This window comes from Heterocephalus glaber, unplaced genomic scaffold (assembly GCF_053883595.1).
Source record: "Heterocephalus glaber isolate CG9 unplaced genomic scaffold, H.glaber_assembly_v1.0 deba00001444, whole genome shotgun sequence".
In the NCBI taxonomy this organism is placed as follows: Eukaryota; Metazoa; Chordata; class Mammalia; order Rodentia; family Bathyergidae; genus Heterocephalus; species Heterocephalus glaber.
This window is the reverse complement of record NW_028258297.1, coordinates 5,601,905-5,626,692: the sequence shown is the minus strand read 5'-3', so window position 1 is coordinate 5,626,692 and position 24,788 is coordinate 5,601,905. Positions and strand designations below refer to the sequence as shown.

General features: G+C 50.3%; 1 protein-coding gene across 1 annotated transcript in view; it reads right to left on the bottom strand.

Moving 5' to 3' along the window:
- Nucleotides 1–24,788, bottom strand: part of Efcab6 (EF-hand calcium binding domain 6) — a 237,435-nt gene that overhangs the window by 12,936 nt on the left and 199,711 nt on the right. Inside the window, 2 exon segments of the mRNA XM_087213738.1 lie at nt 763–993; nt 7,238–7,465. Of these exon segments, the coding sequence (XP_087069864.1) occupies nt 763–993; nt 7,238–7,465 (459 nt within the window).

Sequence of the window (24,788 nt, the reverse complement as noted above, 5' to 3'; positions counted from 1 at the left end):
CCCTTGCAGATCCCAAGGATTGGGGTGCGGACACTGGGGTGCTCCTGACCCCTCGTTCTGCTCTACTTCCTGCTTTTGGACTTACTGATGGCTCACACTCCCCACCTTTCCTCTCTTGTGACAGCGCAATCCCCACACAAAGAGGCCCTTTGCTGTGGACCCCACAGGAGCACCTGTCACGTGGCAGTAATCACACACTGCACAAGTGCACACGTGACCTGTGACATCTCTGAGGGCTGTCGATCCCTGGGCACTGTAAGGGCAGCACTGTGTATTCAGGGACACATTCTTCCACCCTTCACTCCCTGGACACACTGCTTGTTTCTAGAGGGAGAAAGTGCCTGCCCGTGCCAACCTGGGCACCTCCCTCTTGTCCCTGCCAGGCCCAGGGTGGCACACCTCGGGGCCCACAGTTCCACATCTAACTGGAGCACAGGAGTCACTCACTAGATCTCATTGCCTGTGAGACAGGCACACACTTACCCTGTGCCACCTGGCCAGGTGTTTTCATGCCACAGGTGCTGCAGCACTGCTGCCCTGCCCCTCCTTTCTGCTCTGCTCTTCCCTTCCACCCTTGCCCACTCCTCCTTTCCATGGAGCCCACTCCTGCCTTCCCCCACCCCCATCCCTCCCAGAGAAGCATCCGCTAAGCCCCCCACCCTGTGACCTTCTGTGCCCCTGTCCAGGCTCATGCTGTGCCCAGGGGAGGTTTGTGGATCTGCTGTGAGATGGTGCAGGGTGCTTGTCGGGGTGCACACTCACACAGGGCTGACTCCATGACTTCGACCCTGCCTGAAGGTCGTGCGTGGGTGAGGAGACAGCAGATTGGGTTCTCTCTGAGACCTTGGGGACGCTGCTCCCCTTCTGGGCCTGGGTTGAGTTGCCTGTGGCCGGTGGTGCAGCTGCCCTCTCCATGCTGAACCTGCTCAGGAATTCCTGGTACTTCAGCCTCCCCTTGGCATTCACGGGCATCTCGCTCCAGAGCCTGTCAAACTGGGAGAAGCAGAAGGCATCCCCAAGTGTCATCATAGACCCACCAGGAAGCCCAGAGCCCCACCTGTGAGGCAGGCAGTGCTAGCGGTACTGACAGAGGCTGAGACCTTCGAGATGAAAACATTACAAAGGGGGGAAAAAAGCCCATTTGGCCTGTGCTGGGTGGAAGCCTGTGGAAGACTGGAAGAGCCAAGGTAAGAGGATTATTCATGGCTTCCGCAGGACATTTTTTAATTGAATTGGGCCCTCAGTGAGCCATTTAAGGCCATTAAATCTTGTGATTAGTCACAGTGACTGAGCCACAGTGTATAAAAACATTTTAGGAGAAAATGCAAATCAAAGTCCTGGCTCACCTTTGTCCCAGGGAAGCCACATCTGACTCATTTCTCTTCTTTCCCCTACACCTGATTTCAGCAAACAGCTCACCAGGTGACCTGCCTCAGCCACCAAATTTGCATCCACAATTTATTTCACCCTTGGGGCCAAGAATGTCTTCTTGCAAGATGAAAAGGGAGTGTTTGGAAATCCGGAGAGAAGTTTATGGCTTCATGTTGTGGCTGTCAATGCCGCAGACTGTATCGGGACCACACACAGCATCGAGAACACACACAGCATCGAGAACACCAGGCGTCCTAAAGGAGCCACTTCTGATGAGCTGAGGGCTTTCGGGGAGCCAGGAAGCACGGGAGCTTGCTTCCAATTTGATTTTGTGCACAGGCTGAGGGAGAATCAGCCAGGTACAGAGGAAAGGAAAGATGCGGATGGGGTTCAGGCTCCCCCTTTTCCTTTCTATCTGTGCTCCATCCCCTGGCCCCCCAAGCCTAGGCTATGCCAGAAACTGAGTTTGCTTGTGGATCTCCACTGAGTTTTTCCAAAAGCAAACTACAAACGAGCATCTCTGGCTGTATATGCAGCCCAATTCCTTTCGGCCTCCACGCCAACCCTAAGCTGCCCATTGCCGCCTGACCTGTAGGTCCCCAGACAGGTGACCCGGGGTGTGTGACTCACAGATGGCCATCACCACAACAAGCACATTTGCAGGAGAGGTTGGTGGTGGGGAGGTTAGAGAGGGTTTGGAATCCTTGGTTAGGAGGAGGGTGGAGTGTTTTGCAACTTCGGAACTTACAGGAAAATAAGAAGTATGTTGGGAATGCAAAAGATTCTATCAAAAAGGTAGTAATGAGATGCACTGAATCCCGGCTCCAGATATCAAAAGGTCCCCCCGGGGTTCTGCCGAACAGCCCCCACTTGCCACAGGCCACGGGAACCCAGAGCTTTGCAGTGCCTGTGCATGTGGTCACTGCACCCAGTTAGAGCCCTGTCTCTGGGCCCAGATGCTGCTTCTGCTTTGGAGCTCTGTGGCCAGGAATCCCCTCGCCAGCAAAGCCTGAATCCTCAAGTGCTTCTCCGAGATGCGGGGTGTGAACTGAAGCTGCTCTGCTCTCCTTCCTCCTTCTCCCCTCGCCTCCTCCCTCCTGCTCCTCCCACCCTGCTCCTCCTGCTGTTCTTCCTCCTCCTGTTCCTCCTGCTCCTTCTCCTCCTCCTCTCCTTCAGGGCCTGGAGGTGGAGCAGATCCTCCTGACTCTGCCCTGCATCTGGGTCTCCAAGGCCCCTTCTCCTCTTTACCCTGTCTCTCACTATTTCTGGCAAATGCTACATTCCTGTAGATGGGCAGTGGATTGCTCCAGATCCTCCACTTCTCAGCTCCTGGCCTCCGTCACACACAGGACACCACTAGTGTGTCCCTCCCTGAAATTTCAGTTATAAACATTCCCCCCTCTGGCCATCACTCTGTGTCCCTCTCCCCCCACCCAGACTATCTGTACTGCTTCGCTTATTCTTCTTATCGCCTTGTTCCCAGGGCCTCACTCCTCTCTCCTCTGTAATGAAGCTGAAATCCCACACGGTGACTTTCTCAGCAGTGCTCTTCCTGCCTTGGACCCTCCCTGCCCTGACTCACCTGGCAAATCGGTCACTGTCACTACACACAATAGTAATGGGATAGTAGACAATGTCCTTCAGGATTTAATTGGGTTAAATTCAACCAAATATTAGTGCATAATGAAATGAAAACTACTGAACACATCCAGAAGCAAGTCACAAGGAACATGAGTTGGCTGAGACAAGCTAAGATCCTTAAGACCTGGGGAGAGGTAAGGGGTGAGGGTTTCTTCACCAGAACACAAAGTGCATTGAAGTATTGGTTTTCATCAGAACATGGACAGGTCGCTGAGTGAAACTCAAAAGTCCTCCTGCGGGGCTCCCATCTTGCGTGGGCTCTGGTCTCAGACTTCATTGCCCACCCCTACCTGGCTACTGGGTCTTCACTCCCAGGCGTCCTGCTCAGACAGCAACCTCTTCCCTGCCCAGAAATACATGCCCCCAGCTCCCTACACGTTCCGCCGTGCCTGCCCGTTTCTGTTTGTTTTGCCTCTAGAGCATCACTTCTAAGAAAACCCCTAAAGAAGGTAGATCCCAGGAGGGCAGGTGTCGATCTGTTTTTCACAGTGGCTGCACACTCACGGCTCCTGCAACTGGGACGTCCCCTCTGCCACACTGCTCTCTCCTGTCTCCACGAACCCAACATCCGGGACCGCCCCCCTGCCTTGCCCTAGCTGCTGCAGGCCCATCAGAGCAGGCAGCAGCCTGTAGCTCATGAGTACCATGCCCCTCAAGTTTCATGTGCTCAGCCCCACATGCAAGCCCAGCACCCCTCATGCACCTATGGGCCCCATACATGGGCACGAGCTGACTGTGGGCGCTCCCTCATTGCCAAGACAGGTGGCCAAGTGCCTGAGAACCTACAGGTGTCCCAAGGGTTCAGCCAGAGGAGCCAGAGCTCAAGGTAAGGAGAGTGGGAGGGAAGGGGACTGGAGGTCCTGGAACGACCGAGTGTCCCCACTTCCTGGGGAAGATGCTTGCTCAGAGAGGAGCAGCAAGTTGCCCAAGGCCATGGGTGCAGGAAGGGCTTTGTTCTCCTTGAACAATTTTCTCACTGCCTAGGGTGGCTGCCTGGAAAACACCACATCTACAGTGTTTAACAGCTCCTTTCCTAAGCGGCTGCATAGAAGAGTTTTCGTGCAACACTATGGACTGATCCGAATGGCCTTGGAAGGACAGGCGGCACCGTGAGGGGACTGGGTTCCATCAGCCCGTTATGGCCCACTTTCCGCAGAACCATGAAGATCCCCAGTCCCCACCACCTGCCTTTCAGACTCCCTGCTTTTCTGACAGATCAACCGAACCAAAAAGGCTCAAAAGACATGGTCCATCCCCCACTACGGGGCTCCATAAGTCAAGGAAGATGGCCCCTCAGAAGCACCATTCCTGTTGTGTGTGCGTGTGTGTTTGTGTGTGTGTGTGTGTGTGTGTGTGTGTGTGTGCACGTGAGAGGGAGAGGGAGAGAGAGTTTTTACAATGTAGGTAAAAGAAGTCATGTAATCTGTAGCAAATGTCGTTTAACACGGTTGGAACTGTCAGTGTCCTCAGTGAACTGTTGAGTTCCCAGGATGAGGGACCTTAGGCGTATCACAAGGACAAATTCATTCTGTGTCATATTTTAACAGACACAGTGCCTTCCACCAAGAAGGCTGCTGTGGTCATAATTAGACGCTCCCGGAGAGCACCAGGCGCTCACGGCCGGGCTTTTGGAAAGTGCCCGGATTACGGGGTCTTGGCTGACTTGCTCCTAGAGGCGGGGCCTGGGTGAGGCGGTTCACTGGGGGCGTGGCCTGGGAGGGTTTGGCTTCCTCCCCAGTTCCTCCCTTCACTGCCTCTTGCCTGCCTTGCTCTGAGCAGCTCTCTTCTGCTGTGCCCTCTTACCTTGGAGATAGCCAGTTATGGACTAAAACACGAGCCAAAATAAATCTGTCCTCCTTTAACTTGTGAGTACTGGGTATTTTGTCCCAGTACTCAGTGAGGGAAGTGATTATAAGACAAAAGTTATTGGCACAGTAACTCACACAGGAAAAAAACCTATGGGTCTCTGGGGCTTTTGCTGTTTGCCAGCCCATATCCTGACGCAACCTTCTCCAACAAGGCATGATTTCTGTTCATCACCCCCCCTAGTTCTAACCACGGGGCACTTTTGCCAGGGTTTGATCCTGTAGGTGATGTGGACTGTATTTGACAGGTATAAACTTATTTTTAGGAAAGGTAATTTAAAAATAAGTGCTTAATTTTGTTGGGAAGGGCTTGATTGCTGAGGATGATGAAGTTTCTTTAGTAGAAAATGAAAATCAGATCCTCTGTTATGAATGCTAGCCAGGTGTGTCAGCACATCATTAATTTATATCAATAATTAGAGTGAAAATTTAGTCAATTAGATGAAATGAAAAATTGTTATTAGTAAAACTTTTATCGGTAAAACTTTTATCAGTTGGCACCATGGAATAAAAAATGTGACTACATTCATTTTAGAGGCTCATTTTCATCTATATTGTTTGCAAAGGCAGAGCTTGCTTACCTTTGATGCTCTGTGGAGAGAAGTGTTTAGAAGTAGCACTTCATTTTACTTAGCAACAATGGTCATCACAAAATGCTTAACTTTGGGAAAGTGAAGCCTGATGTTCACATTGTCAGAGTGTGATGGTTTACATCTGGGAGCCTCGTGTTCTCAGGGGTGGAGCTTGTGGACGGTAATTGGATTATAGGGGTGCTACAGCTTGTTTGGTGTTGGAAGGTGGGGTATGGTTGGAACTGGTGGGTCACCAAAGCCATGGCCTGGAAGACCATATCTCCCTCCCTGGTCCTTTCTCCATTCCCTGCTTCCTGGCTGCCATGAGGTCAGCAGCTCTCCTCTCCCCAGGCCCTTCTGCTATTTCTTCTTGCCTTGGAGCCAGCTATGGACTGAAAACTTGAGCCAAAATGAACCTCTTCCTTTAAGTGTGGGTGTCAGGTACTGTGTCCCTGTGACAAGAAGGTGACTAAGACACGGGGTCTTTAAGAGTGCATTCTTGGCCGGGGATTTAGCTGAGTGGTTTTGCTGCCTGCTGTGCAAGTGCAAGGACCTGAGTTCGATCCCCAGTACCAAAAAAAAAAAAAAAAAAAAAAAGAGTGCATTCGTCCCAGGAGTGAGTTCTGAAACTCTGCAGGTGAAAGGGACATGTTTTCACCTGGATCTGTAGGAAGAACCCTAGGCTGGGCCAGCTCAGAACCCAGAAGAAGGAAGAGATGCTGCCTTGTATTTTAAGATCTCCTTTTGTCTGAATTATTCTCTGGGAATGGGTGTTGATCTCCTGGAGAACAGGAGCAGCTGGTAGCAGAGGATTTCCTGGAACAAAGGGACCAGGTGCACTGTTGGCTGCTCAGCACTGAGGTGTATGTGTGTGGGGCCTGGGGCATGTGGGCATCCCACAGTGGGACCCTGCCTGTTCATGGGTATTTGCTGTGCCAGGCATTGCTATGCATGTGACACTGGGTGAGGAGCAAAGCAACCCAGTGTGACCATGGCTGGACATCGGTAAGGACAGGCCCCTCCCAAGGTGCTTCCTCTCATAGCAGGGGCTGCAGGGCAAACCTCTGGGATGCCATCTGGCTTGGGAGGTGGTGCAGGGCCAAGGAGTGCAGGGCAGCATGTCACCAGAGCCTTTGAGCTCCAATGAGCCCCACTTAGTCCCTGGGAAAGTAGACAGCGGGGAAGCCCCTCTGGGGGTTCTGTGATGGGCAGAGGATCCCAGAGAGTGATGGGCTGTGTCCAGAGTTCAAGGGGCTCCCTGGGGTGATCAGGTCCCCAGCATGCAGAGCAGCAGCCCTGGAGCTGCAAGAGTAGAAGACAGGAAGCACCAGGAACACAAGGGTCTGTGTTCCCTGCTGGGCTGTGGGGGACCCTGGCCACCCTCTGTGGCTCACACAGGCCCTGGTGATGGGGAAGGAGAGGAGGTGGGAGCTGGGGTTGAGTTGAGTTTGGTTTTCAAAGTCAAAGGGACATTTTTTGCACTCTGATTGAAATGATGTGATTCACAGCTGTCACCTAACAGAAGGCTCCTGAGAATCCTCTGTAAGATTGGAAAATGAAACAAAGCCAGGCATAGTGGTGCACACTCCTAATTCCAGCACCTGAGGCAGGAGGAGAGTGAGTTAGAGGCCAGCATGGACTACCTAAGTGAGAACCTATCTTAAAACAAAGGTAAATAAAACCTCGAGTATTTTTTAAAATAGAGAGCATGCCCTGTGCTTTTGGGAGTGTGGGTCTGGGTGGCCCTGATGCTGCCCAGAAAAGAAACCAGGCTAGTGCGTGTCTTACTTGCTTGTCCGTCAGGATTTGCACATGGCGGGTGCAGATGGCCCTCAACTCGTCTTTGGAGGCCGTGTTGGTTTTGTTAGTGTCAAAGTTCTCGAAGTCCTGGGCGATGGCATGGTAGTGGGAGGTCACGGCCTTGTGGAGGCGCACCAGCTGGTCTCTGTTGGCCACTTCTCTGGGAGACGCAGTGGGCAGGACTCTGGGCATGTTCCCAGCCCACTCGTCAGCAGTCTTCATGGAACAGAATGGGAATGGATGCATTGAGTAAGGGGTAAATACCTCCTGGCACTTCCCAGGGAGGCCCAGGGGCCAGAAGCTAGACACAAAAGCATCACAGATTGAGGGCCTGAAACATCTTCCCCCACAGGGCAAACTCGGGTGTGGGGAAGCCCAGGTGGTACCAGGAGGTGGGCTTCATGATGCTGAGCCTTGGGCCTGTCCTGTCCTTTGGTTCATTTAACAAACACACAGTGTGTGCCTGCTATGCACAGCCAGGGAGTGTACAGGGCTGTGGATTTAGACCACTTTCATTTCAGGATGTGAGTTTCATAGATTTGCTCACAGTGACTGATTTTGAAAGATGCTTTTGGGCTAGGGGTTTAGCTCAGTGGCACCGTGCCTGCCTTGCAAGTGCCAGGTCCTGAGTTCAATCCCTGGTGCCGGAAAAAACCAAACAAAGAAAGATGGTTTTGATGATTGGCATGATGTTGTGCTGCAGCCCCTATTGTTGGCTAAATGCCCCTGAGGCCTGAAATGGTGAGCTCCACAGGGATTTATTCCGGTGAGTGCACCGGGTCAGGGCTCTGCCCTCTCCTGGGCCAGAGGAAGCTGGGTTGGTGGAGATGCTATCCATGGTACTGAGGGGCCGGAGGAAGGACAAGTATGTTGGCCAGGGCTGCAGGCTTGCTGGTGAGAGGAATTGGCCTGCAGGAAAGAGGGGTGGCAGAGGGATCCTTTGTGTGGCCAAGTGAGCTGAGAGGGTCTGAGGAGGACTGCACCCCAGTTCTGTGTCTGTGCTGATCACTGTGCTGGGCAGACAGGGCAGGGAGAACAAGCAAAGGTGAATAGCTCAGTGAGCATCAGCAAAGGGACCAAGAAAATGGCAAGGGCCTCCAGGTGTATGCTGGGGCCAATCAGCAAGCAGTGCCCGGGAGACTGCACTCAATCTGAAGTCAGGCTTGGGAGACTGAAGCTGGTAGGGCAGCTGAGAGCTCAGCCTCATGTGCAGGGAGGCAGCCCTGATGTGCACACACTTGCTAGTTAGGAAAAGGCTCCCAGAGCCAGGCTTGCATTTGCTATAGCAACAGGCTGACTCCTGACCTGCAAGGAATGTGTGCAGTGCTGGGGTCGACGGGGAGGTCTGGCTGTGTGACAGTCCAGGGATGACAATGGATGAAAGCTTTCTCTGCACCCAGGCATATTCTGAGATGCACTCAGTTTCCTTGACTGGCTGTTAGCTTTGACAACGATGCCCTGGGCCAGCACTGTCCTGGGGACGTTAGCCGATTACCACATGGAAACCCCTCAACTAGTATTTACACTTGGCTGTTTTGTCTCAAGCAATTCCAATACAGCAACTCTGTATTATACATTACTATGCCTTAGGACAGGGGCCTCTGCATAATGTGAAAAGTGTTTCATACTTGATGAGAAGGCATCAAACACAGGAGGCCGCTGGGAAGATCCTCAGAATCCAGAACACACTTGCTTCCACTCAAACCAAAGCCCTTGACCACTTACAGGTTTGCAGAAGCTTTTAAATATGTCCACGTGGAGCCATTTGGAAAGTAAGTGAATGTTTTTCTTCTCTCATTTTAGAAAAATAAGAGCAATGCTACTGATGCATTTTACAAGTTTTTAGAATTCAAAGTTGAAGGGGCACTTCCTAAGGGTAAGCAGCACCCAGAGAGCAGAGGGTCAGAAAGCCCGGGCCCCAGGTGAACGGTGTTGGGAAGAACACAGGTGGACGGATAGCATGAGGAGACAGAGCCCCGGGTCTAGACTCCACCTCTGCCATAGAATCCACCTCGACCACCTCTGGCCCTGCCATAAGTTGCTGACCCAGGATTTGCCTCAGTTTACTCCTCTGTCCAGGAGCAGTGAGGGCTCACCTGAATGAAATGTGTGAATGACCTTACAGCCCAAAGCAAACTGGGAGCACTATTATCCTAACAGCAGATACTGGAGAATTCCAACAAAGTATTATCTACAACCTTGGCTTAATGTGCTTTAAACTCCAGAGGAAATGGAACAGATTTTTAGGAAAATATAGAGTACTAAATTTAACTGAAGTACTAGAAAAGCCTGTATAGACAAGTAACCACAAAAGACATGGAAAAGCTGTTAAAAGATCTAACATCTGTCATAAAAAGGTGTCAGGCCTAGATGATTTTTAAAGGAAAGCTGCATCAAATCTTCAGGGAATAGATGATTTTTACATTAAGTCAAATTATCTCAGCACTCTGAAAGAGATACGTAGGGTTGTAATCATTGTACAATTACCACAATAGCAAAATATGATAAAGAAAATATAAACCAATCTAGTTTATGGCTGTTAATGGAAAATTCTAAAATAAAATATTAAGAATCTTCAGCACTATATTTAAAAATGGTTCACTAGGACCAACTAGGTTTTATTCCAAGGGATCAGAGGCAAGTTAAAAATATAAGAATTTAGAAGTTATATTGTTGGTGGGAGTGTAAACTGATACAACCACTATGGAAATCAGCATGGAGATTCCTTAAAAAAACTGAAAACAGAAATTACATTTGACCCAGCTATTCCTCTTTGGGGTATCTTCCTCAAAGAGTTAAAAACCTACCACAGTGACATACGTGTATCCATGTTTATAGCAGCACAATTAACAATAGCTTAATTTTGGAATCAGCCTTATGTCCATTAACAGATGAGTGGATAAAGAAAATGTGGTATTTATATACAATGGAGTACTACTCTGCCATTAATAAAGATAAACGTGAGGTATTTGTAGGAAAATGGATGCACGTTGAGTTAAGTGAAGCAAATCAGACACACAAGCTTGTACGTCGTATCGTTTCCCTTATATGAAAAATTTAATAGGAAAGAGGAGAGAAAAGAGAAGGAAAGAAAGTACCTATATTCTTTTTTTTTGTACCAGGGATTGAACTCAGGACCTTGTGCTTGTGAGGCAGGTGGTGGCACCACTGAGCTACATCCCCAGCCCCCACATACTATATTCTAGGTATGTTTCGGTTGCCCGTCTCTGGTTTCGCTCTAATATGATGTGAGGGCTCACTGTGCAGGATTTATACTTCCTTGGATAGGTGAAGGTCTTTATTGATTTTGTGAGCATGAAAGAAAAAAAAGTAAATTCTCAGAATAAGAAAATCTAGGAAGACAGAGTAGCTCAGTGGTTACCTAGATTTAGGGGGAAGGATGGAGAGATGGCTGGCAGGTGGAGGGTTTTCATCTGGGATGGCAAACATGGCCTAGGTTTGATTGTGGCTGTGGGTGCACAACTCTGTCAATGTGCTGGGGTCTATGGAATCGACATTTTAAGTTTGTAAATTGTGTGGTATGCAGATTTTTTGTTTAACAAAGTATTTTATTAAAAAATTGTAAACTAACAAGTGTATATATATATATATATATATATATATATATATTTAAAAAGTTAGAAGTTGAATTGTGAAAAAAATAGACAATCACATTATTGACAAAACTACTGAGTGTCTTGGGATGAAATCCACATGAAAGATACAGGGCCTATGGGAAGAAATCTCTACATAGCTGTTACAGTTATTAGACAAGATTGGGATAAATGGAAGGCAATGTGCTGCTCCTGGATTTAAAGCCTCCATTTCAAAGGACAGAACCTTTCTCAAGTTGTAATAAACTTAAAATTCTAATAAAGATCTCAGGAGACCCTTGCGGGGATCATTAGACATATTGGTAGGAATGTTGGCCTTGAAAAATAGGTGAAAGTTGATGTGAAGTTTTGAGAAAAGGAAAACAACAAAGTTTTCAACCGGCAAGATCGAAACTCTATTGGATCAGAGTGGCAGAGCTAGGATAAGATGTGTGTCGGCGAGCAGTGATTCCGGTGTTAGTGAGAAGCAAGTCCCTGCGTGACCAAGCCGTGACGCCGGGAGGCCCAGGTGTGGAGGCCCAGGTGTTTCAGCATCATCAAGCATCACAGAAAGTCAGGGCAGCCTTAGAGGCAACGCTGGGTCAGGGGAGCTTCCTAAGCAGCACAGAGCATCCTGGTTTCACTGAGGAAAGTTCTTCCTTCCCTCCTGACCATCAGCTTTCAAACATGGCCCGCTGTGGTCTCCATCTCAGCACACAGAAACTGTCTTGTCTTTCCAGATGCAGAGGCCTGGTCAGCTTCCTGTCGCCACCCATGAACCACCCTGGGTTCTGTGCTCAGTCCTAACCCAGTGACCACGCCACCTCACCTCCTGGCTGGGGCCACCTTCGCCTCTTGCACGGAACCCTGCAACACCCCCTGACTCTGCCCTCGGTCATCTTTCTCTGTGGACAATCTTGTCTAAAAGTGCAAATCAGATGGAGGCAAAACCCTCAAGTGGCCTCATGTTGCTCAGAGCAACAGGCCACACCTCACAGTAGCCCCCTCCTGCTCTCTGACCACTGCCCTGTGACTCTTCCTTGCTTGCCGTGCTCAGCGTCACAGGCCTCCTTCCTTTCCTGTAAACACGGCAGGCAGGCACAGTTGTGCCCCATGGCCTTTGCACTTGCTGTGCTTGTCCCTACCTCAGGGTGTTTCTAGGATTTCTGAGCCCAGTTCGATACCTCCTACCTCCTCTCCCTGCTGGTTTTCCATTTCCTTCTTGTCTTTCTCATCCTAAATAAACTTCACGGAGGTAAAGGCTCTACTGTGTTGCCTGCTGAATCCCTAAGGGCTTGGAACAGAACCTGGTGTACAGAGGGACTGATAATTGTGCAAAGAAAGAATGAATAACCAACACCCACACAACAGAGAAGGCACACACAGTAAGGGGAGGTGGCATGTCTCTGTCCTCTGCTGTGGGCAGTGGCCCAGGCTCTTGTGTTGGCCGGGAGGCAAAGAAATAAAAACTACAAGATTCTGCTTTAGCAAATGGCCAATTTGAACAATATCCATATTAACAAGGTTTCTGGTGCCATAAAAAGTTCCTAAGCTTCAACTTAGTGCCTGTCCTCTTTTAGGATTTTCCTTAAGGAAATATAGTAAGAAGGCATGGAATTGTGATCATTACAGGACTATTTATAAAACTAACAAACTTTGTCCATTGTGGTGGTACACACCTCTAAGCCCAGCACTCTGGAGGCTGAGGCAGGAAGATCACTGTGAATTTGAGGCCAGCCTGCGCTACAGAGCAAGATCCTGCCTCATCCCCCCCCCCCCCAAAAAAAAATTAACAAAAACTTATGGAAATAAAAATTAGCAATAATCTGGATGCCATACATTAAAAGGATGGTTAAATAAACGATATTTCCATAAGAGGGATTACAATGTAGCTGTTTAGAATGTTTCAAGAAATCATTTAATAACAGGGGAAAATGTAAGTTGAAAGAGGTCCCACAAAATGAGGCCCTCACCGAATGATCAGGCACATGTGCATGTGCCCCCTTCCCCCCAGTATTAATACTTCCCTCTGAGTGCAAGGAGGTCTCAGGCCGGGGTGGGAACCCTGGTAGTCCAGGAGTGCTGACCAGTGTGATCTGTCCCCTGCTCTCCACCTCTGTAGCCTCACCTTGAAAGCAGGATGCTGTAGTTTGTATCTGGATGTCCCACTAAAGCCTCATGCATTCATAAGTGGGGCTTTTGAGGGTGTGATACTCACCAGTGCACTGGTCCACTGATGAGTTCACAGCTACATGTGATGTTGGGAGGTGAAGCCTGGTGGGAGCGGGTTAGGTCACTGGGGGCGTGGCCTGGAAGCAAGTAACTCCCTCTCCTCCTTTGATCTCCCTCTGCTTCCTGCCTGCCCTGCCATGAGCTGTTTCTCCTCTGTGATGTCCCTCTGCCATGGCACCCTGCCTTGGAGCCAGCCAACTAGGGACTGAACCTCTACAAACTGTGAGCTAAAATAATATTCTCCTCCTTACAGTTGTGGCTGTTGGATATTGTGTCCCAGCAACAAAAATGTAACTAAAACACAGAGTCAGGGTGACACTGAGTCCCACAGCTCCAGGGCTGGGTACACGGCTGCCTGAGCTGTCCTCACAGGCTGGAAATGGGGCAGATGTCGGGGCTGTGACAGCCACTGCTGATGCCTATGGCACACCTGCCCGATCCTGGAGACCCAGGTCAGACAGAATCCTTTGAGCCTCTGTGCAGGTGGGGCTGAAGGTCTCTGGGGAAAGACAGGTGGCCCAGTCTCTCTGGGTTTGGAGAGGAGAATGGTGACATGTGCTATCATAGGAGGGGACCCTGGTCAGGGTGACTCCGCCAGCCTCCCCGAGGTGGGACCCAAGAAGCCCAGGTCACAACCTCAGGGTAGCAGCTAACTTCCTCCCCAGTGACCCAGGACAGTAAGGGGCAGAGAGCCAACAAATACCCCAAGTTACCATGGTGACAGTGCTCATTTTCCACCCTGGCTGCACACTCTCAGATTGAACTGTCCCTCCACAGGCTGAGATCTGCAGCCAGAGACAGGACACTGTGACAGTGATGCCTCCCACCCTCTTCTGCCTGGGAGGGGGAGGACAGACCAAAGGCCAGCCACAGACAGGCGAGGTCAAAGAAGAAGTGGAATTCACTCAATTGTGCACACAGAGGGGACTGGACACGGCTGTTGCACAAGGCAGTCAGTCCTCTGCCTGGTGGAGAAAAGCTTTCCCCGTGCACAAAGGCAACAACTGCAGGTTCACTGTGGATACTTTCAAGACAGACCATCTCTGTCTGCCACTGTCACCATCTCTGTGCACAAGGGACAAACACTGACCTGAAGGTCCCAGGCCTGGTGGGCACAGCAGCTCCACCTGTACCCCTTGGAGCCCAGAGGACACTGTGGCCTCCCTGGGGTGCTGTGCACAGGACCTCCCAGGCTGGCCCTCTCCAGTCCCCTCTCTGAGTCTCCACAAAGCTGCTCAGACGCTGCCAGCCTTGCTCGGTGCCCAGAGATGCCAGGGAGGAACAGATGGCTCCTGGTCTGGCACTTTTGTGTCCCTGGCACTGCTCACATGATCGCTACATCTGAGTGGGGGAAATAACACTTTCACTAGAACCAAAGAAACCCTCCTTGCCACTTTCTTCAGGTGCAAATGACACCTTCCATCACTAACCCAGCTGCAGGAGGGGACAAGGCATCTAATGCTGCCCCTGGGATGGGAAGCCCTCAGCAATGCCTCCCACTCCTCAGCTGACCCAGATGGGTGTCCAGTGCTGCAGGAGACTTTGCAGGTGCAGACTTGAACACATCTCCTGCACGCTGGGCCTGAGCCCATTAGAAAATGGTCCTGTGCTTTCAAGAGATTTTCTCTGACTCACAAGAGTATTCGAGGGACCTTGTCTTAGCCAACAACCCACTGGGGGTGTCAGAGAAGGATGGGCCATTGCTACCAGGAGTTCTTTGTGACCCTTTGTGACTGCACTACAGTGTTGGCAGGATATGCAAAGAAATCATTTCCCAGTATGGAACATGTACAATCATGAAGAGGCTACGGAGAACACCCCACTTTTATGGAGTGCTTCTTGGTTCCTATGTGCCCAGGTGTCTCGTTTGGTAAAGACCAAGTCACAGCTTGACCATGTGAACCTGTGGTTGGTCCTAAAAACTCCATGAGGTCAGAATCCACCCCCCGCCGTGAGAATGCCCTGGGGAGGGGGTCAGAGAGAGGTCAGCAGTGGCTGGCATGGAATCAGAATTCATTTGGGGGCCCCTCCCTTGCACCCCAGCCCTGGTGCTGCTCTGCCCCCTCATGCAGCCTGATGTCTCTGCCACTGTCCGCACTCTGAGCAGGGTTTTTCCCTCCTGCCCACTGGCACCCAGGGAGGACCCTCTGGGCAGCCATACAACTGGGATTCCTTGAGTCCAGCCCTGTGGCAGCTTGCGCCACAATTATCCTCCTACAGCTGCTGGCCCTGTGGGTGTGGAGGAGGTGGGCTGCTGGAGGCAGCAGGGATGGCCATCCGAGCCTGGCCTCCCTTGATGTGACAGAGCTCAGCTGAGAGCCACACTGGCTGAGAGGGGGCCTGGGAGGTGAGGAAGCCCCCCTTAGCCCAGGGTGTGGCCCTGGCTGTCTCTTGTGACCTTGGATAAGACACATCCCCAACTCATTTCCTCTTGACATGGAGATGAAGCAGGACAGAAAGGAGCCCCATGCTTGCCAGAAGCCACCCATTCTCACAGTGGTGGCTGCTGTGGCTTAAATCGTGGACTGTTTGTTTGAGTCAGGAGGTCAGGCAGGGCTGGGTCTGAGTCCTGGTTCCCAGCTGACACATGGATACCACTTGGAGATCAGTGGACAGAGGCTCTGGTGTCCACACTGCCTGCAGACCCACCCGCAGATTGTTGCTCCTGGACCAGCTACTGTGGGGTCATGAGCTGTGGGCCCGACCTGCTGCCCCCTGGCTCCAGTCCTGCCCCTCCTCAGAGTGCAAGTTCCCATCTGTAATGGGGACAGCGCCCCCATGGGAGACCCTTCCTGCTAGGGTCAGCCCAAGACACACAGGTGATATAGGCCCTGCCCCCGGCCCCCCCCCGCAGACCCTACTCCATGGTGGAGTGAGGCTGCCTGGGCCTGCTGTGAGGCACTGGCATGTGACATGGCCATGGTCCAAGTGAGAAGCTGCGGAGCCACCCCAAACCATGGCCTGAGCGGGCACTCAGGTCAGAGTTCTGCTGGACAGCAGGCCGTGATGCCCATCATGCCCCAGTGCTATCGCTCTTCCCTGACAGTTCTGTCAACATGTGGGTCCAGGAAAGAGGCCCCTGGTGTCCTGTCCATAAGCTACATCCAGTCTTGTACTTGGTTGACTCATGAAATCAGTTTCCAACCAAATTGTGTCCTAAACAACTTCTGTACACAACAGGGAGGACAGCACAGAATTGAGGGTGAGGGTGAAGGGCCGAATAATCTGGCAGGGGTGGAAACGAGATGTGCAGGTATATCTGGGTCTTGCTATTGCATTCCAGGCCTCACTTCTTCAGCTCTTGGGAGCTCCTCCCACAGGGAGGAAGAGAAGGCATCCCTATCCCCTGGCTTCAGACTTAGCCATATGCTTTGCTTTGGTCAATGAAATGACGGTAAGTGCAGACACTCCTTGACTTACAGTAAGCTATGTCCCAATCAACCCACTGTAAGGTGAAAATATTATAAGTCGAAAGTGCATTTAATACACTTAACTGGGTGAGCACCCTAGCTCAGTGACACAGCCTACTTGAGAGCATGAGGCTCCACCTTGTGACTGCGGGACTGACTCGGTCCCTGAGCACATACTGCTAGCCTGGGAAGGATCCATTTCTGCCCAACGGGTATTGCTTTTGTGCCATCGTAAAGGTGACAACTCTAAAGTTGGAGAATTCGAGACAAGAAGTGGCTGCTTACATGAAGTCTGTGTGTGTGTGTTGGGGGAGGTACTGGGGATTGAACACCAGGGCCTTTGCACTGAGGTACAGCCCCAGCCCTTTGAGTTTTTACTTTGATATAGGGTCTCACTAAGTTGCTAAATTGTCCAGGATGGGCCTGACTTCATGATTCTCCTGCTTCGGCCTCCTGAGTAGCTAGGATTACAGGTGTGCACCACTGTGCCCGGCCATGGATAGCTTTGGATCATCAATGTTCCTTGACATTGGGCCCATGGCAAAGGTACTTTGCGATACCTCTGTGGGCATCTGAGGTGGCAGCTGCCTGCCTGAGAGCTGCAGGTTAAGATAAAATTGTTTGGCATGACCCACTCAGCTGTCAGAATAGTAATCTCTCTCTCTATTAATTTAATTATTGTGAAGGCTATAATTAGCCCATCGAGCCATGTGGTTCATATAGTAAATTTGTTCTGAATACTTTAGGAGGCAATTATATAGTTTTTCCATGATACCTTAAAGGAGAAAAAAATCCTGAAACTTCATACAGAATAAGAACTCAGCAGGTAGCAAAAAAAATTGTAATTAGAAATATTCAGTAAAGACTTTTCTACTTCCTTTTAAAGAATGGTGTAATTGCTTCATTTGATCAAATATTTTGATTAGCAAAGAAATTAATTGTACTGTATCTTCATTTGTATTTACAGTGAATAAATGAAGACTAAAAATAACAACAGCAGCAAAACTGCCTGTCACAAAAGAAGATAAAATATTTGAAAATCCACACGAAGACACAGTGGAGGGAGTGTGTGAAGAAGCTGACGGCTGCAGGCCTAGCCTGCCAAGTCAAGAAGCAGATGCTGGAGCTGGGTGTGGTGCACACACCTGTAATTCAAGCACTCTGAGAGGCTGAAGCAGGAGGAAGGCAAGTCTGAGCCCAGGCTGGGGCAATTTAGGGGCTTAGTGAGATTCTATCTCAAAATAAAAAATAAAAAGGGGTTGGGGACATAGATCAGTATGAAGGCCCTAGATTCTATCCCCAGTACTGAGAGAGAGAGAGAGAGAGGGAGGGAGAGAGAGAGAGAGAGAGAGAGAGAGAGAGAGAGAGAGAGAGAGAGAGGCTGGCAGCACACAGAGCCATGCACACTCACTAAAGAAAGACTCCTTCTGAACAATGGACGGCGGCAAACTCAAACATTCCAAACCTTCTTTGGGAAACCCCAAAGTCAAGGCACTCTGTCAGTGCTTACTAAGAAGTGGCCCAGGTGGGCTGTGACCATCCTGACTCTGCCACCTTCCCTGGGTACTGGCTGGGGCCACACAGATTCTTCTCTGGTCCCACATCATGAGGAGGAAGCTGTGGCTCTCCATGTTTTACAGATGCAGTCAGTGAGGCTGGGATCTCAGAGGCCAGATTCACCCCGGTCCCCAGGCTGCACCTGCCAGAGGACAGAGCTCTGGACGTCTCACTTGAAGCCACGCTCTGATGCTGCCACCGTGGCTCCTGCTACCTGCCACACACGAGAACGCAGAGCCCACCCAGAACAGGATTCAGGAGCTCCTGAACACTGGAGGAGGCTGGGTGCCAGGCAGTGGAACAGGGCGGGAGCCGCAGAGAGCAGAACCTCTGCCCCGGAGGAGCTGCGGCTCTGGGATCCTGCCAAGCGAGGCATGCTGAGGAAGCTGCCAGCCCACCAACCGCCCAAGGTGCCCTCTGAGGACCCGTCGCCACATGGACCTTACCCACACTCACCCCATGCCCCAGCCATGCCCAAAGCACGGTGCCTTCCCAACCTCGGGCCTCTGCACACTCTGCTGCTCCACCCTGGAGGCCCCGCCCCCTCATACTCACACTCAAAAGCTGCTGGCCGTCCCCAACTGCTTGTCCCCACTGGCACAGAAGCCTCTTGGCCTGCTCCTCATCCTCCTCTCCTAGCCCTCCCTTCGGCTCCTCCTCCAGCCTCCGGCTCACACCTCTGTCACTCAGCTCAGCATTCACAAAGAGTCTCCTGGGACCTTGGGAAACACCCAATGCACCAATCCTTTACCAGCACAGAATCACCATACAACGCAGAGAAATAAAAGAGAAACATTGAAGCCACCCCTTCGACCCTTAAATGATTCAATAAACTCTTGGGTGAAGTCATTTTGTGAAACTGTTAAAATAAATTCTTTCATCCAAATAAATTCTACACCATTTAATCACATCATTACTAAGCATTAAACATGCACTCATCAGGGTAGGGTAGAATAAAAAAAAATAAGGAATGCAAACATTTGGCGTTTGCTCTACCGGGGACTACGCAAAGCTCTTTCCACAATAACTTGCTTAATCCAAGTGACAATCATTCATCGTATAGGAAGGAAGCTGAGGGTCTGGGCCCCAGAACTGGTCAGAATTCGAACCCTACTGTACCATTTGGAGCTCTGGGATGCGGAAGGGTGTCCGTACTTCTCTAGACCTGTTCCCTCCTTGTCCAACAGGGATAATGACAGTAGCTTCCCTTTCAGGGATATCTGAGGATTGGCTGAGTCACTTCTCAGAGAATGCCAAGAACAGCTCAATGCCAGCTCATGCAGGTATCTCAGGTGTTGGCAGCCATTATTTTGGCAATGATGTCTAAGTATGGGTGGCACGAGAATGACAGTGAGTTAACCAGAAGCAATCACTAGGTGGGCATAGGCTTGCTCATTCCTCTTGACATCTTAGCATGAATCATTCAAATGCAGGCTTTGACATCAGCCAAGAGCTGCAGCTCTCTGGTTTGCTCGTGGGTGGCTGTGGCCATGGTGTTGCAGCACTGGTCACCCCATGGGAATGGTGAGTACACCTGCCTGTTGCCCATAGCCTGCACCTCAGGGCCCAGCTGGACCTGGAACACGTTCTCACTCATGTTTGCTGAGTATTAAGATTTGCAGCATAATGGGGCACTGAAAACCAGCAATAAAGCAGCTGTGCTATGAGTTACATCCCAGCTACACCCCAGGGAGGTCAGGTGCCAGTGCTGTCTGGATCTTGGCTTTGTTTGGCCAAGTTTGACCGCTGGGGACAGGGATGCCCTAGGTTGGCTCCTGGCTTCCTGACATGAATGCAACCGGCAGGATCACTGGTGTAACTCGCTTCTGGTGTGGAATTGATCCAAAAATCACTGCCATGGCTCTGGAGGGACCTAGTAGATGGGGAGGCTGCCTGGATAGTGTGTGACCTGGCCCTGGTACTTAGGATAGTGTTCCCTGATGCCAGGAACCAAGAAAGAAGCTCAGCTTGGCTTTAGGGAAAACAGTTTGGAGAATGTGAGTCATGCAATACAGTAGTGTCGGGGAGAGCCTGGCCAGGCACTTGCTGCTGGGCATCATTTACAGCCAGGTCACAAAGTGGACAGACCCATCTCTACCCTCCAGGAACTCAGGGTGTTTAGGTCTGAGAAAATTCAATCATACAAATCCACAACTTGGCTAGAAACTCAGATGGGGCGTGCTTTCCCATGGGCCTCACTGAGTAGATTCCTCATAGCTCGAAAGCTGTGTTTGAAAGGGGTTTCTGCAGTGGGCCGGGGAGGCGGGGGGGACTGACTGCTCCCCATGGGGTCAAGCCTGACATGGCTACCTTCACAATTCCACGAAAGGCACTAGGAACCAAGCCACCATCCTGTGGGCAGTCCATCCTGCTTCTGCAGACCCCAGACGGGAACTGTTCGAGCTGGGCAGGTGCCCAGGACCCAGACTGTCCACGATGCTGGAAACGGGGTCCTGAAGGGGGCATGCACCCTTTCCCAAAGGAGGCTTCTGGTTACAGGTGGGACTCCAGATGGATGCGAGGAGGAGTTGCAGCATCACTCTGCGCCATGTCCAGGCAGTTGCTGCCAGCACGCTGCACTGCCTGCCTGCCAGTCCTTCAGGACGAGGTTGTCTCATGCTGGCATTAAGCAGGTCGCCTGCCTGGGACTGTGGTGGGCTGGCATAGACCTGATGTCAGAGGGAGCAGAGGCTTCTAGGCTGAGTTTCTAGACCCTGCAACTATAGGGTCCTGGCTTGTGGACTGCAGGTCCTTAGCAGGAGAGATGGGGCCATGCTGTTTACCACGCTTCCACTGGGCCACCATGCCACCCCACAGGCCCCGCTGTGTAGGTTTGCTGTGGACATCCAAGGCTGTGAAAGTCTGTCTGTCCTTCACTTTAGCACCGTGGGCTGTCACCAAGGCTACTGGGCTGGCCAGAGTTACCAGTCATAACATGCCACAGTTTTGTCTACAGGACAGTGGCAGCTGGCATTGTCTTAGCAAGTGAGGATGTATGGGGTTTAGGGGAAAATGCTCCAAATTACATCCCTGAGTTACAGTGGGGAGCAAGAGTAAATAACAGTGATGATAAGATCTTCATAATTTACTTAATTTATTTCCAAAAATCTTAGTGGCCCCTCTTGAAAAGAAACCTCCTCATTCATTTTCGTTTTCATTAAATATACATGGACACCATTACACTTACAATAAAAGGAAAGATAAATTAAAGTAACACTACTATAATATGGCAACTAATATAAATACCATGTTCATAAAAGATTACAAACATTTTTGATGTGGTTTACGGCCTCTTTGGTTGAAAACTACATTCTTAAACCCTCTCTTGGAAGGAAAACCATCTTGAGTTATTTAACATTAAGTGAATGATTGTAAGGATCATATATATTATGAACACAATATAAGGGAGGTCTCATTGGCTGTCTGCTTGCTACAATATGACAAAATAATTACCCTGCCTTGAATAAGCATGTGTTTTGTTAAAAAAAAATCCCATTATTTCCATGGTAATAAAGTAAAAAGATTTCATACGGGGTTTCTACTATGTCTTTTAAAATTTCTATTTCTGCTCTGAGCGTTATTTTTATATTCACGGAAGATACTGAAATTGCACTTTAAGGTTTAAAAGAAATGTTAAATAGGAACAATTTCCTAAAAGCGAGGTGAAACTGTATTTTGCAGAGTGTTTTGAATATAAGATGTTTTTCCAAGAGAGAAAGGGAGTTGTGCAGTGAAGGGAAACGCAGTCACTGTTTCTGCACAGGAGGCGGGCAGCTCATGAGGAAGGGGCTGGTGTGGTCATTTAGCACTTGCCCTTTTTTTCTGTTTGGCTTTTTTTTTCTTTTAGTACCAGGCATTGAAACCAGAACCTTCACACAGAGCTACGTCCTCAGCTTAAAAACAAAAAATATGTATATTTTTTTGAGACAGGGTCTGAAGTTACTAAGTTGCTTAAGCAGGACTTGAACTTGTGATCCTCCTGCCTCAGCTTCCCAAAGTGCCAGGATTACAGGTGTGTGCCACTGTGTGCGGCTAGTTTTCCCTTGTAACCATGCCACTGGGCAGGGTTTTAGTTTTAACACCTTGTTCCTCCTCCTCTCTGCTGCAGAGCCCAGTGCATCTCATCCTGAATCCAGGTGTGACTGGTCTGGGCTAGGAGGGACATGGGCCTGGCTCTTCCCTGGAGACTGAGGTCACCTTTGCTGTCCCTCAGCTGGCAGGACTGCACCCACTGGGATGGCTGTCAGGCTCCACTGTGTTGTGCACATGAGTGGCCACAGGCCTGACACACAGGACTCCCTCGCCTGCCCCAGGAGGGGACCCAGCCCTGGGGTGGGCAGAGCTGCAGCTCAGACCCCACCCCTTGAGAAGAGCTGGCTAATTGTGTGTGGATGAAAGCAGAAGATGCGACACAGGGCAAAGCCTGGTCCAGGGATGGGGAAGTGGGCAGCGTCTGCCACGGGAGGGCTCAGCCTCCCCATGTGTGTGCATGACAGTCACATAAAATGACAGATCAACACAGACTTCTAGGACAGATGCAGAGGTGTGGATTGCGCATGGGTGCAAGTTTGCCATCTCTACCCTGGGCACTTCCCATCCACTCAAGGGCTCACTCGAGGTCTCCACTATGATCCATCTCTCTCCTTCCCAAGAATGGCCTGGCAACAGCCAGCTAGGGATTATTCACTGCTTGGCTCTGCAAGGAGAGGTAGCACCCGTCTTAATTACACTTTGGTAATCTCTTTTTAATTACTTGCCTCCTCTACATCCCCTGGAGGAATGGGATGGCTGGTATCCTATTTAATGAGCATAAGGATGATGCATTCACGGCCCCTATTATTTGTTACTTCTCTTCCCTTCCATCAAACAAACCCCAAGATTAAACCTCAGAGGGATTTTTGATGCCCAAGCTGGATTTCTCCTGCAGCCTCCCTGCCGCTCGGTTCACCTGGCTCCAGAGTTGGTGGAGATTCTATGCAGCCAAGAGTGTACCCAGAGGTACCCAGAATGAGGTACCTACTTCTCTGTAGCAAAGGATGAAGCACTCTGGAGACCCGCAGCTGCTCTGATTGGTGGATAAACAGGACAAACAAAATTCCCATATACGCTGTGATTGGCCATGACCAGAACAGCTGTGATTGCCTGTCACATGGGGGTCAGTCTGTCATGCAGCCCATGAGTCCCTCACCCAACCTGTCCCCTGGTAAAGGCACATTCATCCCATTCACCTCCACTTGGATTTGTGCCTCTCGGCAAGGTGTCCCCATCTTCTGAGGCCAGCCTAGTTGGCACCAGCAGGAGTGTGGGCAGAGGCAGTGCAGCGTTCAGGCTCTGCCTATAGAGCCAACTCTGGGGGCTCGGTGGCAGCCCACCTTGTCACTTTCTCTCTGAGCTCACCTCAGGCTATGAGAAAAGTGCTTCCAGGGTGCAGGTAGCTCCCGGTGAAGGAGACTGGCTGGAGGGGCTGGTGGGGGTGAGAGCTGAGGCTGGCCCTTAGCTCCTCCATGCTCCGGTCCTGGGCAGGTGTTTGGTTTGGCAGCCTGGGCACCAGAACCAGCCTGTCTTCACCTGCTGCTTGGCCACCTCTCCTGGAGGTCTCTTGGAGAGGGCTCCTTTGCCCACAGCACTGACTCCACTCCTCTAATCAGGGGAGTGAGGACCTAGGCACCAGATCTGGTCACTTCCACAACTCCACTATCCCCTCACAGCAGGGCCCTCCCTCTGCCATGGGACACCAGAGCCCGACACACGACACAACATGTCACTCTTCCTTGTCTGTCTCCCTGTGCAGGCCTGAGGCACCTGGAAGGCACGGACTGCATCTATCTGCCCTGTGTCCGGGATGCAGGCCCACAGGAGAGCCATGCAGATGGAGAAAGGGCTGGAGAAAGACACAACCACCACACAGCATGCTGGGAACATGGCCCGGAGAGGGTGCTGAAAAAACAGCAGGACCAGCCAACAGGTGGGAAGGCACAGGCTCAAGAATCAGCAACAGCCACAGATCCAGGGCTTTAGGGTGCAGGATGGGGGGGTGGTGAACAGGAAGATCTGTGTTTAAATCTTTCCCAACAATTCCATTTTATTTTGATATGGACATAAATTAACCTTGATACAAATAAAATGTTTTTTAAAAAGGACTCACAGCGGCACACGTGGTCTGTTCACTACCCCTCCCTAGGGAGGTGGGCGCAGAAGAGGGTGGCCTGGGGGCTTACGCAGCACAGAGATGTTCACATGGCTGGGCCTGGGGTTCCAGGCTTTTCTTCAAAGTCATCAGTATGTTCCAAATAGTGTGTGAGGGACACAAAAGACTTCTACAAATACTAGCTGAAGCCATATGCAATTATCAATATCCAATCATGAGTGATTTTTAAAATGATGATTTCAACCCAACAAAAAAAAATTAAAAATAAATAAGGGACTGCTTTCAAGATCAATAAAAAAGACACCTATTCTTTGGCCCCATTTATTTCATTTCTTTGGAAAGAATCTAAAACGGGGATATAGATTTACATATAAAGTGTTCACTGCAGAGTAAATTACAGCTGCAAAGGCTTGGAAAAAAACAATCTAACTGTTTAAAAATAAGGGAGTCAATGAAATGCTTTGTAGACATTGTAATTGATGTTTGGAAAACCTTTAAGTGACATGGTGTAATATAACATTAAGTGAAAAAAGATAAGAAACCCAATAATGTCACTCTGCAAAAAAAAAAAAATTGCAAAGCATTAAAAACAGAAAAAA